This window comes from Bos taurus, chromosome 10 (genome assembly GCF_002263795.3).
Source record: "Bos taurus isolate L1 Dominette 01449 registration number 42190680 breed Hereford chromosome 10, ARS-UCD2.0, whole genome shotgun sequence".
Classification (NCBI taxonomy): Eukaryota; Metazoa; Chordata; class Mammalia; order Artiodactyla; family Bovidae; genus Bos; species Bos taurus.
The window spans coordinates 55,852,442-55,868,050 of record NC_037337.1 but is presented as its reverse complement, the minus strand read 5'-3'; the positions used below and the strand labels follow the sequence as shown (position 1 = coordinate 55,868,050).

General features: G+C 38.9%; 1 protein-coding gene across 1 annotated transcript in view; it reads left to right on the top strand.

Annotated features, from left to right (window-relative positions):
• The window catches only part of UNC13C (unc-13 homolog C), a 685,158-nt gene that overhangs the window by 452,645 nt on the left and 216,904 nt on the right, over window positions 1-15,609 (top strand). Inside the window, 1 exon segment of the mRNA NM_001206460.1 lies at window positions 2,254-2,387. Within this exon segment, the coding sequence (NP_001193389.1) occupies window positions 2,254-2,387 (134 nt within the window).

Sequence of the window (15,609 nt, the reverse complement as noted above, 5' to 3'; positions counted from 1 at the left end):
CACAAAGAGCCGGACATGACTTAGCAACTAAACAGCAACTTAGCACAACTGAATTCCTCAGCAATCAAGTGAGTATCCTATGTATTGGGTTGGTCAAAAGGTTTGTTTGCGTTTTTCCACAAGACATAAGAATGTTTTGGCCAACCAAACACATGGTTGTACTCCATCCTTTTAAACATGCAATCTATTAAAATACACTGCTACTGCTAAGTCACTTCAGTCGTGTCCGACTCTGTACGACCCCATAGTTGACAGCCCACCAGGCTCCCCTGTCCCTGGGATTCTCTAGGCAAGAACACTGGAGTGGGTTGCCATTTCCTCCTCCAATGCATGAAAGTGAAAAGTGAAAGTGAAGTCACTTAGTCGTGTCCGACTCCTAGCGACCCCATGGACTGCAGCCCACCAGGCTCCTCCGTTCGTGGGATTTTCCAGGCAAGAGTACTGGAGTGGGGTGCCATCCCCTTATAAAGCGTGGTTTGTGATACCAATATGTGATACATAAAAACTAATGACAGTATCCTTTGGTTTATTCTGATGCATCATATAGAATTTTATGCAAAATAATGTTACCAGCTATAATCCTTTAGTGGTATTAAAAAAGGAATGGAAGTATGCTTTGTGACAGTTAAGGGACTTTGGAATTTGAGAACATCTGGTTCTCAGGGCCAGATGCATAAGGTTTATTAAGATCCTTTGAAGACTACTTTTAGTTCATTCTCGCAATTTGAAGTAATATGTGCTAACCAGTAGTCTTTTGACTAATCTCAGTCTTTAGCTTTCAATATATTACATTTTGAGCTTAAAGGTAAATGAACAGCACTTGGAAGTACCCTAGGAAAATTTAAGTCCCTGAAGGTACATTATAGTCTTTGTATGAGGTCTGGAACAACACAGGGTTATATTTAACTTCAGTGAGAACAATAATAGTGTGATGACTCATCTAAATCTGGTTACATATGTTGGGCATCATTAGAAGATATGCATATAGTCATTCAGCAGAGGGTGCCTGATCTTTGGAAAAGACACAGTAGTTGAGTAAGACAAATGATTCTTGTTTAGTTGCTAAGTCATGTCTGACTCTTTTGTGACCCCAGGGACAGTAGCCTGCCAGGCTGCTCTGTCATGGGATTTTCCAGGCAAGAATCCTGGAATGGGTCGCCATTTCCTTCTCCAGGGTATCTTCCTGACCCAGGGATTAAATCCACATCTCTTGCATTACAAGTGAATACTTTACCACTGAGCCGTCAGGGAAGCCAAATGATTGGACCAAATAAAATCTAATCCACCTTTTGTATGAGAGACCATGAATTTCCCGAGCTACCAATTGGAGTTTTCAAATATCCTGGACCTACAAGCTTATAAATACTTCAGCAAAAATAGTCAAGGAAGCCATATGCTTCCCACTTATATACTTGAGTGAAAATTGTCTCCATCTTCATCTTTTTTTCCTAATTTTAAAAAGTAAGTGTAAAAGAAGTGCTGTAAGAAAAATACCCAATGAAACAAAACAACCAGAATAATTTACCTGTACGTTTGAAAGAATTGCATGTGTTGAGTATGAAGTTTATATGTGAAACATTCAAGAGTATTATACTATTTTGATCTCACTGTAAATTTAGATCATTCAGACGACACTCCTTCTAGAGGTGACAGTGGAGAATTCATTCAGTGTGATAAATTAAGCGTTCCAATATGATTTAAATATACCTATATGCATATAAAAAAACTTACAAAGTTAGAGTTAACTTAGATGTATTTGTGAGTGGAATGAGAGAGTTCTAGTCCATTCATGTAACTTTATATCTGTAGAATTTATCAGTACTGACTTTGTAACCAGCCTTTCTTGAGTTCTGCCCACATAAAACAGTGTGACTTTTGAAAAAATACTTAGGCAGGACAAATTTTAAACACACACCAATGTACACACAGAATTCAAACTTTGGCCTTGGAAGAAGTCACATAAAAGGGATAAACTCTATAATAATAATTCCTAAGATCATAAACTGCAATAGAGGAAGATAAACCTCCATCCCAGAACCAAAGCATTTGGAAATCCAAGCCTGGCCATTGTGACTTTACCCTGTGGGATGCCGTTCAATGAAGGGAGAAAACCTGAATGTACTAACTTTGGCTCACGTGATCTGAGAGTTGTTCATAGCTCTCTTTATCTGATCCTTCTGTTTGACAGTGATTTCTAACTAAAGTCATGCCGTTTAACCTTTTATTTTGCATGTTGCCTGACCTTCTGAGCAGAGTAAGAAACAGGACATTCCTCGGGAAGATCAGGGACCAACCACCAAGAATTTGGATTTTTGGCCCCAGCTTATTACACTGATGGTCACTATTATTGATGAGGATAAAACTGCCTACACTCCTGTCCTGAATCAGTAAGTACATTTTTTTTGTTAATAAATGGATTTTATGCAGCTAAAATTAAGGAAACATAAACTATTTGAAGTACAGCTTATACTCTCATGACAATGACAGACTTGTCCAAAATTAAGCTATAGAAAGAAATATTTTCTACTTTCATCAATAAACATCAATTCAGTGATAGTATGAATTTTTAGTTTCAACCCCATCGAGTGTGATTATTTCAATATGGAAACAAATATGTCCCCCACATTTATTTTTATTTGATGTAGAAAAATTTCCTCTTTCTACTGTCTTAGAAAAATGCCCTCTTTCTACTGTCTTAGAAAAATGCCATCCCCCCCAATGTTAAAGAGCTCGTATTAAACATATTCCATTGTGACTTTTTAATCATAAGGATTTGGCCCCAAACGTATACTTTCAAAATAGTTGTGTATGCTGGATTTAACAAATTTAATGCATTATTTAAGAGAACAAGCCCATTTTCTCAAATAACCTAAGCTTATGCTATCATGCATAGAATTTATAAATTCTATGCAGGTGAATTAAGGCAGGTAGGGTGACTGCAGCCATGAAATTAAGATGCTTGCTCCTTGGAGGAAAGTTATGACCAACCTAGACAGCATATTAAAAAGCAGAGACCTAACTTTGTCAACAAAGGTCTGTCTAGTCAAGGCTATGTTTTTTCCAGTAGTCATGTATGGATGTCAGAGTTGGACTACAGAGAAAGATGAGTGCAGAAGAACTGATGTTTTTAAACTGTGGTGTTGGAGAAGACTCTTGAGGATCCCTTGGACTGCAAGGAGATCCAACCAGTCCATCCTAAAGGAGATCAGTCCTGGGTGTTCATTGGAAGGACTGATGTTGAAGCTGAAACTCCCATAATTTGTCCACCTGATGCAAAGAGCTGACTCATTGGAAAAGACCCTGATGCTGGGAAAGATTGAGGGCAGGAGGAGACAGGGACAGCAGAGGACGAGATGGTATCGCTAACTCAATGGACTTGGGTTTGGGTGGACTCTAAGAGTTGGTTGATGGACAGGGAGGCCTGGCGTGCTGCGGTTCATGGAGTCACACAGAGTCGGACACGATTGAGTGACTGAACTTGAACTGGAAAGGTAGTAAAGCAGATGAATTAAAATTCATGGCTATTATAGAAGAGTCTGAAATGAACAACTTACCAAAATTCCACTAGCTATGAGACCTTGGGCAAATTATCTAATTTCCTTGGGTCTGCTGCTGCTAAGTCACTTCAGTCGTGTCCGACTCCATGCGACCCCATAGACAGGAGCCCACCAGGCTCCCCCGTCCCTGGGACTCTCCAGGCAAGAACTCTGGAGTGGGTTTCCATTTCCTTCTCCAATGCTTGAAAGTGAAAAGTGAAAGTCAAGTCGCTCAGTCATGTCCGACTCTTCGCGACCCCATAGACTGCAGCCTACCAGGCTCCTCCGCCCATGGGATTTTCCAGGCAAGAGTACTGGAATGGGGTGCCATTGAAGTTTCCTCATATATAAAATAAAGGCATATTATTACATAATATCCAAGACCCAGTCCACCTTTAATGTTGTGCCTTTAGGATTTATTTCGCACCCACACACTGAGAGCTATACAACCCAAAATAACAGCTGACTCTGCCAACCAGGCATTTGCAGACTGCTTAATGAAGAGAGTATTTTGACTTATTGGTCATACCTGAAATGATGTAGGAATAGCAGAAATAGACAAACCATGAAGTACATTCCGGCTTAATATGGAAAACTGGTTTTATTGTTTCTTATTTTCTATACTGGTCAGATCAGATCAGATCAGTCACTCAGTCGTGTCTGACTCTTTGCGACCCCATGAATCGCAGCACGCCTGGCCTCCCTGTCCATCACCAACTCCCGGAGTTCACTGAGACTCACGTCCATCGAGTCAGTGATGCCGTCCAGCCATCTCATCCTCTGTAGTCCCCTTCTCCTCCTGCCCCCAATCCCTCTCAGCATCAGAGTCTTTTCCAATGAGTCAACTCTTCGCATGAGGTGGCCAAAGTACTGGAGTTTCAGCTTTAGCATCATTCCTTCCAAAGAAATCCCAGGGCTGATCTCCTTCAGAACGGACTGGTTGGATCTCCAAGACAGGGTCAAAAAGCTTGTGTGTAATCCAATTGAAATTCTAGTTATAGAAGAAATACATGTAAATACTCTAATTTTTATCCTTTTATGTTTACCACCAATATTTACCTGCCCCAAATTTCTTCTAAATGTGGAGAAAGTGGTTCTCTCTGGTGTGCAGGGATAGCATCATCAGGTTTGCTTTTACACTTTTGTTTTCCCTTTTTCCCTTATATCCACCTTTTCTGCCTGATGCCAGAGTGTATCATGATGAGCATCTGTAGAGACTTTGCTCTTTTATTTCTTCTGATAGCTCAGTACTAGATCTGCTCTTTTAGCATATAACATCCTCATTTCATCTTGGGTGGCTTTGAGCTGTTTTCTCATTTATTCTTTGGACTTTTCTTGAAGAAAGAGTAGATTTCCTCAAGGTAAGGAGATTAATAACTTGTTTCAAGACTGTGCCTTTGGGCTGGGGTAGGCCACTTGATAAATGACCATGGAATGAAGACAAATATCTGCTGAGAAATGCTAATTAAAAGTTATTTGAAAGAATTTATTTTTAATCAAATTTTTTTTTACACTTACCAAATATCATAAATTAGAATATATTAAAAGATACATTATAAAAACATGGAATCAAAGTTTCCCAGAGTCATCTTTAATCATATACCATTGAAAATATGCAAAGATTTTTAGTTCCTTTTTTGTTACAGTATTAAAGGAAGTAGAGGGAATATATTTACTTATGCCAAAAATAAATTTTAAATTATGGGCTACATTGAGTCTTCCAAGTATAAAAACAAGCCATGACACAAAGAAAGATATGTCTTTGCTTTTTATTTATTAATAGTGTCAGAGTTTAGAGTCACTTTTTTTTCTATGAAAACCTAGCTCGAATAAACCTGAATATCATCTCTTAGGAATCTGTATTTTATGATTATATTTACTCAGATTTTGATAATTTTCTAAAGATGTTTTGCTTACTAAGGTTCCTTAAGGAATCAAAATTCCAAATCATTCCAAAATTCCTTAAGGCGTTAGTTTCTCATATCATTAAGTCTCTGTTTTAGGTGAACTCACTTGGATAGCGAGGTGTGACCTTAGTGGCTGATGTTTGTTGTTGTTATGAAGTCACTCAGTCACATCCGACTCTTTGCAACCCCATGAACTGCAGCACTCCAGGGTTCCCTGTCCTTCACTGTCTCCTGGAATCTGCTCAAACTCATGTCCATTGAGTCGGCCAATGTTTGCAGTTGTCTAATTTGATGAGATTTCCATTGATGCATGTTTCTTTATTTGCACGTGTATCTTCACATTTGTTGCTGTTCAGTCTTCCAGGCATGTCTGACTCTTTGCAACCCCATAGACTGCAGCATGCCAGGCCTCTCTGTCCCTTACCATTTCCTGAAGTTTGCCCAAGTTCATTTCCATTGCATTGGTGATGCCATCCAGCTATCTCATTCTCTGATGCCCTCTTCTCCTTCTGCCCTCAATGTTTCTCAGCATGAGGGGCTTTTTAGTGGGTCATCTGTTCTCATCAGATGACCAAAATACTGGGTTTCAGCTTCAGCATCAGTCCTTCCAACAAGTATTCAGGCTTGATTTCCCTTAAGATGGACTGGTTCAATCTCCTTGCTGTCTAATTGACTTTCAGGATCTTCTCCAGCACCATAGTTCGAAGACATCAATTCCTTGGCATTTCACCTTCTTTAAAGTCCAGCTCTCACAACTGTATGTGACCACTGGGAAGACCATAGCCTTGATTATATGGATCTTTGTCAGCAGAGTAATGTCTCTGCTTTTCAATACACTGTTTGTCATACGTAGCTTTCCTGCCAAGAAGAAAGTGTCTTCTGATTTCATGGCTGCAGTTACCATCTGCAGTGACTTTAGAGCCCAAGAAGAGGAAATCTGTCACTACTTCCACCTTTTACCCCTCTATTTTCCATAAAGTAATGGGGCCAGATGCTATGGTCTTAGGTTTTTTTTTTTTTTTTTTTTTTTAATATTTAGCTTTAAGCTGGCTCTTTCACTCTCCTCCTTCACCCTCATCAAGAAGCTCTTTAGTTTCTCTTCACTTTTTGCCATTAGAGTGGTATCAGCATCATATCTGAGGTTATTGATGTATCTCCTGCCTATCTTGATTCCAGCTTGTAACTCATCCAACCCAGCATTTCTCATGATGTGCTCAGCATATAGATTAAACAAACAGGGTGACAACAAACAACCCTGTCTTACTCCTTTTTCAGTCTTGAACCAATCAGTTGTTCCTTACAGGGTTCTGACTGTTGCTTCTTGGCCCACATACAGGGTTCTCAGGAGACAGGCAAGATGGTCTGGTATCCACATCTCTTTAGGAGCTTTCCACAGTTTATTATGATCCATGCAGTCAAAGGCTTTGATATGTAGTCAGTGAAACAGAGATAGATGTTTTTCTGGAATTCCTCAGCTTTCTCTGTGATCCAGCGAATATTGACAATTTGATCTCTGGTTCCTCTTCCTTTTCTAAATCCAGCTTGGACATCTGGAAGCTCTTGGTTAGCATAATGCTGAAGCTTAGCATGCGGAATTTTAAGCATGACCTTACTAACATGCGAGATGAGGTCAATCATTCAATGGTTATCACATTTTAGTAGTACCCTTCTTGGGAACTGAGATGAGGATTGACCTTTTACAGTCCTGTGGCCACTGCTAGGTCTTCCATATTGCTGACATATTGAATGTAGCACCTTGATGGCATCATCCTTTGTGGTTCTGAATAGTTCTACTGGAATTCTGTCACATCCACTAGCTTTATTAACAGCAGTGCTTCCTAAGGCCCACTTGACTTTGTTCTCCAGAATGTCTGGCTCTGGGTGGCTGACCATACCATCCTAGCAGTCTGGTTCTTTGGATCTTTTTTGCACAGTTTTTCTGTGTATTTCCATCTCTTCTTGATCTCTTCAGCATTTACTAGGTCTCTACCATTTTTGTCCTTTCTTGTGCCCATCTTTGGGCAAAATGTTCTCTTGATATCTCCAATTTTCTAGAAGAGATCTCTAGTCTGTCCCCTTCTGTGGTTTTCTTGTTTTATACACTGTTCATTTTAGAAGCCCTTCTTGTCTCTCCATGCTGTTCTTTGGAAATCTGCATTTAGTTGGATATACTGTTCCCTTTCTCCCTTGCTTTTCACTTCTCTTCTTTCTTTTGCTGTTTTGGAGAAGACTCTTGAGAGTCTCTTGGACTGCAAGGAGATCCAACCAGTCCATTCTGAAGGAGATCAGCCCTGGGATTTCTTTGGAAGGAATGATGCTAAGGCTGAAACTCCAGTACTTTGGCCACTTCATGCAAAGCGTTGACTCATTGGAAAAGACTCTGATGCTGGGAGAGATTGGGGGCAGGAGGAGAAGGGGACGATAGAGGATGAGATGGCTGGATGGCATCACTGACTCGATGGACGTGAGTCTGAGTGAACTCCGGGAGTTGGTGATGGACAGGGAGGCCTGGCATGCTGCAGTTCATGGGGTCACAAAGAGTTGGACACGACTGAGCGACTGAACTGAACTGAAGCCCTCCTCAGGTAACCACTTTACCTTCTTACTTTTCTTTTTCTTTGGTTTTGTTCACTGCCTCCTGTACAACATTACAGACCTCTGTCCATAGTTCTCCAGGTACTCTGTCTACCAGATCTAATCCCTTGAATCTATTCATTACCTCCACTGCATATTCATAGGGAATTTGATTCAAGTTGTACCTGGCTGGCCTCATGGTTTTCCCTGCTTTCTTTAGTTTAAACTCAATTTTGCTATGAGAAGCTGATGATCTGAGCCACAGTCAGCTCCAGGTATTGTTTTTGCTGACTGTATACAGCTTCTCCATCTTTGGCTACAAAGAATGTGATCAGTGTGGTTTTGGTATTGATTATTTGCTGATGTCCATGTGTAAAGTCATCTCTTGTGTTGTTGAAAAAGGGGATTTGCTATGGCGAGTGCATTCTCATGGCAGAATTCAGTTAACCTTTGCTGTGCTTCATTTTGTTCCCAAAGGCCAAACTTGCCTGTTACTCCAGATATCTCTTTTTTTTAATATCTCTTGACTTCCCGCTTTTGCATTCCAATCCCCAGTGATAAATAGACCATCTTTTTTTTTTTTTTTTTGGTGTTAATTCTAGGAGATTTTCTAGGTCTTCATGGAACTGATCAACTTCAGTTTCTTAGGCATCGGTGGTAGGGGCATGGACTTGGATTATTGTGACGTTGAATGGCTTCACATAAATCTTCACATTTAGGAATCACTAGTTATCTTATTGGGTAGAAAAGCACAGTGTTTCACAAGGTAGAAAGTCCAGATGACTGACATTAGGATCAAATAGGCTGCTAGATGTGTATGCAGATTCTGAGCCCCACCCCAAATCTATGGAGTTAAAATGTGAATTTGGCCCAGAAGTCTGCATTATTAATAAAATACTCCTTGTGTGTTCTATATACATCAAAGTATAAAAGCACAGGCCAATTTATGAAGAAAACATGTCTGGCTTAAACAAGTTTTGTTTTTATTTTGAACTTTATAGCAAGAGAATGATTTAAAAATACAGGCCTTATTTTTATATTTTTCAATATAATTTAGGGTTATGGATATAATTCATTAATGAAGTACTCAGGGTTATTATGAATAAAAACATTGCAGGCTTTTGCTTATTCTAATTTGATACTAATTTATAATCATATAATGTAAACATACAGGGAGAGATTTGTTTACTTTGTACACTAGTATGTATTCAGGCATATATATTAGTTGACTGAGTGAATAAATTGAAGGAAATCTCAGTGTCTGTTCTCTTCATTCCTACTCTACTGATTAATTAAGGTACTATTTTTTGAGGAATACTTATTCACCTTTTCAAAATTATTTTTTACGAAGTAGTTTTCCAGATGCCTATAGAAATCTCACTATTCTATTGAAACTGAAAACTATTAAGCAGAGTATTTTTAGAACTTCAGGTGTGGATCTCTCCCTTTTAAACAAATGTATTGAGGTATCACTTCAGTCACTCAGTCATGTCCAATTCTTTGCAACCCCATGGACTGCAGCATACCAGGCTTCCCTGTCCATCAGAAACTCCCAAAGCTTACTCCAGTTCAAGTCCATAGAGTTGGTGATACCATCCAACCATCTCATCCTCTGTCATCCCCTCTCCTCCCACCTTTAACCTTTCTCAGCATCAGGGTCTTTTCTAATGAGTCAGTTCTTTGCATCAGATAGCCAACATATTGGAGTTTCAGCTGCAGCATCAGTCCTTCCAATGAATATTCAGGACTGATTTCCTTTAAGATGGACTGGTTGGATCTCCTTGGAGTCCGAGGGACTCTCAAGAGTCTTCTCCAACACCACAGTTCAAAAGCATCAATTCTTTGGTGCCCAGCTTTCTTTATAGTGCAACTCTCACATCCATACATGACTACTGGAAAAACCATAGCTTTGACTAGACAGAACTTTGTTCTAACAGAGACAAAGTAATGTCTCTGCTTTTTAATATGCTGTCTAGATTGGTCATAACTTTCCTTCCAAAGAGCAAGTGTCTTTTAATTTCATGGTTGCAGTCACCATCTGCAGTGATTTTGGAGCCCCAAAAGACAAAGTCTGTCACTGTTTCCATTGTTTGCCCATCTGTTTGCTATGAAGTGATGGGACTGGCTGCCATGATCTTGGTTTTCTGAATGTTGAGTTTTAAGCCAACTTTTCACTCCCCTCTTTCACTTTCATCAGGAGGCTCTTTAGTTCTTCACTTTCTGCCATAGGGTGGTGTCATCTGCATGTCTGAGGTTATTGATATTTCTCCTGGCAATCTTCATTCCAGCCTGTGCTTCATCCAGCCCATCATTTCTCATGATGTATTCTGCATATAAGTTATACAAGCAGGGTGACAATATATAGCCTTGATGTACTCCTTTCCCAATTTGGAACCAGTCTGTTGTTCCATGTCCAGTTCTAACTGTTGCTTCTTGACCTGCATACAGATTGCTCAGGAGGCAGGTCAGGTGGTCTGGTATTCCCATCTCTTTAAGAATTTTCCACTGTTTATTGTGACCTACACAGTCAAAGGCTTTGGCGTAGTCAATAAGCAGAAGTAGATGTTTTTTTGGAACTCTCTTGGTTTTTTGATGATCCAACAGATGTTGGCAATTTGACCTCAGGTTCCTCTGCCTTTTTTAAATGCAGCTTGAATATCTGGAAGTTCACAGTTCGCATACTGTTGAAGCCTGGCTTGGAGAATTTTGAGCATTACTTTGCTAGTGTGAGAGATGAGTGCAATTGTGTGGTAGTTTGATCATTCTTTGACATTGCCTTTCTTTAGGATTGGTATGAAAACAGACCTTTTCCAGTTCCATGGCCACTGCGGAGTTTTCCAAATTTGCTGGCATATTGAGTGCAGAACTTTCACAGCATCATCTTTTAGGATTTGAAATAGCTCAACTGGGATTCCATCACCTCCACTAGCTTTGTTCATAGTTCAGTATTCTTGCTTTGTGAACCCCATAAACAGTATGAACAGTATTGAGGTATAACTGAATATAATAAAACTTTACACACACAATGTGTTTAGTTTTGAAATATGAACCATCACCACAATCAAGACAATAAACATATTCATAATTTCTGTGTGTCTTTTGTAACCTATCCCAGGCAACCAATGGTCTGCCTTCTAATACTACAAATTAGTTTGAAAATTGTATCCTTGTGTGAAATGAATAATATATTATGTACATCCCTTTGTTTAGTTGCTTCCACTAGTTACTATTTTGAGATTCACCCGGGTGTTTGTGGGTATCGGTACTTCATCTCTTCTTATTTCTAAGTGATATTCCACTGTATAGATACACCACAAAATGTTTATTCACTCATCTGTTAGGATTAGGCTTAAGGTCAAGGTGAACATTTGGATTTTTTTTCAAGATTAGGTTTCTGTGAATATTTGTTTATAAAATTTTAGGTAGAATTTTTATTTTCCTTGGATCATGTAATATGTACATATTACATGTACATTGTAATATGTACATGTATTTTGCCAAATACTTTCCAAAGTGTTTATACATTGCCAAACCTAGTGCAATTGGACATTTTACTCTTAGCTATTCAACTAGGTGTATAGTGATACTTCCTTATGGTTTTATTTACCACTTTCCTGAGAACTGATATTGACCATCTTTCATGTGCGTATTTGGAATCCATATATCTTCTTTGGTGAAATGTCTGTTCAAATCCTTTTGCCATTTCCAAATTGGAATGTTTATATTCTTATTAACCAGTTGTAATGGTTAAGATCTACTGTTAGATATGAAGGTTGCAATATTTTCTGCTATTTTGTGACTTTCTTTAACATTTTTTACATTTCTTTAGCAATCTTTAAAAAAAATTGATAAAGTAGTTCAATTTGTTGACTATCATCTTTACGATTTGTTTTTTGTGTGTTTAAGAAATCTTTGCATCCACCACATTCAAGTTGCAACACCATAGTTTTATTTTAGATGTCTGGTGTGATACAAACTTGTAAGATTTTCTGGGTTTTTTTTTTTCATATTTTTATCTATCTTTCCCACTCTATTTGTTGGAAAAATTATCCTATCCCCAGTTGTTTTTGCAGCTTTGTCAAAAATCTGTTAATTAAATGTGTGAATCTAATTCTGGACTCTCTGTTCTGTTGACCCATATATCTATCAGTCTAGTAATTATGAACTTCCTCCCTTTTTGTCTGGAAAACTTTTTGTCTCTCCTTCAATTCTGAAGGACAGCTTTGCTTAATGGAGTATTATTGGTTGGCAGGTTTTCTCTTTCAGCATTTTGAAAACTCATCACAATCCCTCCTGGCTTGCAAAGTTTATGCTGAAAAATTCACTGATGGTCTTAATGGGATCCCCTTCTAAGTAACAAGTTGATTTTAAGATTCTTTCTTTGTCTGTTATATTTTCTTTGCTAAAATTCTCACTTTGTTTATGCCTTGCTCTCTGATCTCAGTGACCATCTTTATGACCATTATTTTGAAATCTCTGTTGGGTAAGTCAGTTTTCTCTATCTTACTAAGATCACCTTCTAATGATTTATCCTGTTCTTCTGTTTGAGACATATTTCCTTGTTGATGTTACTTTTTTTTTTTCCATTTCTTTCACTCTTTGTGTTGGTTTCTGCACATTACATGTTGGTCTTGGCACACTGTCTCATCATCAGTCCAGATGAATCTCCCGGTTGTCTCTCAAACCTTTATGGTTGTCTCCCATAGAGAGGGTGTGCCAAGATCAGTCGGTGTTCCAAGGAAGAGAATATCAGTCAGCACATAGATGCAGGCTAACCAGAAACTATACCCTCATGGAAGAGCTGGAAAACAATATAGTTAAGTTCCTTCCAAGGAGAAATTGGAAAACGGGTAGTTTTACCTGCTTTCTCTACAGAAAGCCCAGGCAGATAGTCATGAGAGTGGGGAGGAACAAAGGGGTGCTCCTGCACCTAGGGAAAAGCTTCTGCTTTGCTTGCTGTCCTCCTATGGAATGTGTGAATGCAGCCCTATTGGCTTTCAGAGCTAAGTGATTTGGGAATTCCATCCCTTTTATGGCAGCCATAAAAATTGAGTCACTAAATACATGGACAAACTCCTTTCAAGGTGGTACTAGCAATTTGGTTTTGTTGTTGGATCAAGCCAGAGAGGGAATGCAGGGGAAGTGCCTACCAGCTCCCCTGGACTCTAGGGAGATGTCAGTCAGCCTCTAGATGCATGTTAAATAAGAAGCCAGACCTTCAGGCATCAGCTTGTAAAGTAGGCAATCAAATCCCTCAAGGGAAGACTGGACAATGGACAGTTTTGCCTGCTATTTCTGGGCTGAGCCTTGAGGGGTAGCCACAGGAAGTGAAGTACACCCATTGCCAAATACTTCTTTGTTTGCCATAGTCCTTGAGCCACTGCATGTCTCTCAGTGGGATTTTCTGACTGTGTAGTTGTACAGTCCGTGCGTCTGTGGGTACAGGGAAGTTCAGGAGTTCCTTCATTGTCATCGTGGTCCCTCTGAAAACTACTTGTGCTTGATTGTGTTTTTGATATTTGTGTCTTTCAAGGAATTTTTCCATTCAATATAAGTGGCCAAAGTTGCTGTTGTATAATTGCTCATGATATTTCCCTATTATGCTTTTTTCTTTTAAAAAAATCTTAGTACATTTCAGTTCAGTTCAGTAGCTCAGTTGTGTCCAACTCTTTGTGACCCCATGGACTTCAGCAGGCCAGGCCTCCCTATCCATCACCAACTCCCGGAGTTTGCTCAAACTCATATCCATTAAGTCGATGATGCCATCCAACCATCTCATCCTCTGTCATCCCCTTCTCCTCTTGCCTCCAATCTTTCCTAGCATCAGAGTCTTTTCCAATGAGTCAGTTCTTTACATCAGGTGGCCAAAGTATTGGAGCTTCTGCTTCAGCATCAGTCCTTCCAGTGAATATTCAGGACTGGTTTGATCTCCTTGCAGTCCAAGGAACTCTCAAGAGACTTCTCCAACACTACAGTTCAAAAGCATCAATTCTTCAGCGCTCAACTTTTCTCAGCAAAGATAGGGTTTACACTGGGGAGAATGGATAGCCGGAAAACCCAAAAACTATTAATCAAAAGTACAAAAAACAAAGAAAATAAGTCATTTTGAAAGTGTTTATGAATGTTAATTACAGCCTTCTTGAAATTTAAAACAGATGTTTCTCTGCAAATTTCCAAAATAAAATGTTATTTGGATAGAATAAGTTTGTTCCCCCCACCCCCCCGCCAGGAGCACAGGAGTACTGTTATAGGATTTCTAACTAAGACTTGTACTAATTCAATCACTTTTTATGTCAACTTTCTGTCTCCCTGACTACATATTATATAGAAAAGAAAAGGTTCCTCTTGGATTTTCATTTTCTTATGCTCACCAGATGATTTATGCACAACTAGATATCTGTGTTATGAATATTATCATCGGCATTTAGGGAACTATGGGAAATTAATTACAGCCAGGCATTGTACTAAGCATTTTTACAGTTTAATGTCTAATTGAATCTTAAATGTAATTGCAATAGAATCAGTGCTGTTAAAATCCCCAAATTGCAGATGACAGAAGGGGTAAGTAAATTTCCCAAGATCACACATTTAGTAAGTGGCAGAATCAGAATCTAAGCAACCCTCTACATTAACAAAATGATTAATTGTAGGGAAAAGATCCCGTAAGTAAGGGCAGGGCATTAATCCTTCAGCTCAGTGCAAACACTTCTGATGTCTCAAAGATGAATCTGGATCTGGTCATGAGAAACCTGAAACAATAATTACAAATGTAAAAGTGGAAGATGTGCCGTACGATGGCACCACTTGTAGTTGTGTATCAGCCAGTAGACAAAATGCAGGCAGGTTTAATTTTCTGTAGGAAAAATGTAAATTTGAAGTGTGTACCCACTGGGGCCCTCAGGAAAAACCAAGAAAGGTTTTTTTTTCCCCTAAAGTTCTCTGCATTAAAAAATGTCTCTGCCCCAACATTTGGGATACACAGAAGTGATCAGTTTTTTCTTGAGAATTAGGTGCAAGAAATGTCAGAACTGAGGCCCACATTTAATAACTCTATAGAATCTAACTTCATACATTTCTACATTTCTATGTCTTTTTATTTTTTCTTTTTTATTTTTATTTCTTCATTTTCCTTTTTTTTTTTTTTCCAAAAAACATTTTTTTTCTCTGGAGGCCCTCTGTGTCCTGCTGCTGGATTCTGAACTGGTTGCTCTGTAGGTCTATTGCAGCACTGTTATTTGGAGATAGTGATTGCTACCATTGGTAGAAGGTTTCATTCATCTCACTTAATGTCCGTTACAGGGCAGTATGTTCCAAACTGGAAACCTAGCAATACACAAGACAAAAAAGTTATTTAATACTTTTGCAGGGAGTGGAGAGGAGTTAGATAACAACGCATATAAACGAACAGATAATACAGTGTTTCAGGTGTTGATAAGAAGGTAAAGCAATATAAATAGAAAAATAGTTACTTGGCAGAAGTGAGGGTTGTTGCTAATATGTCCATTTCAATGGCTAAGAAGATACTCTTGGAGAAAGTGACATTTGAATTGAAGCCTGGATGATTAAAGGAAGGCAGATAGAGCTCTGTAACT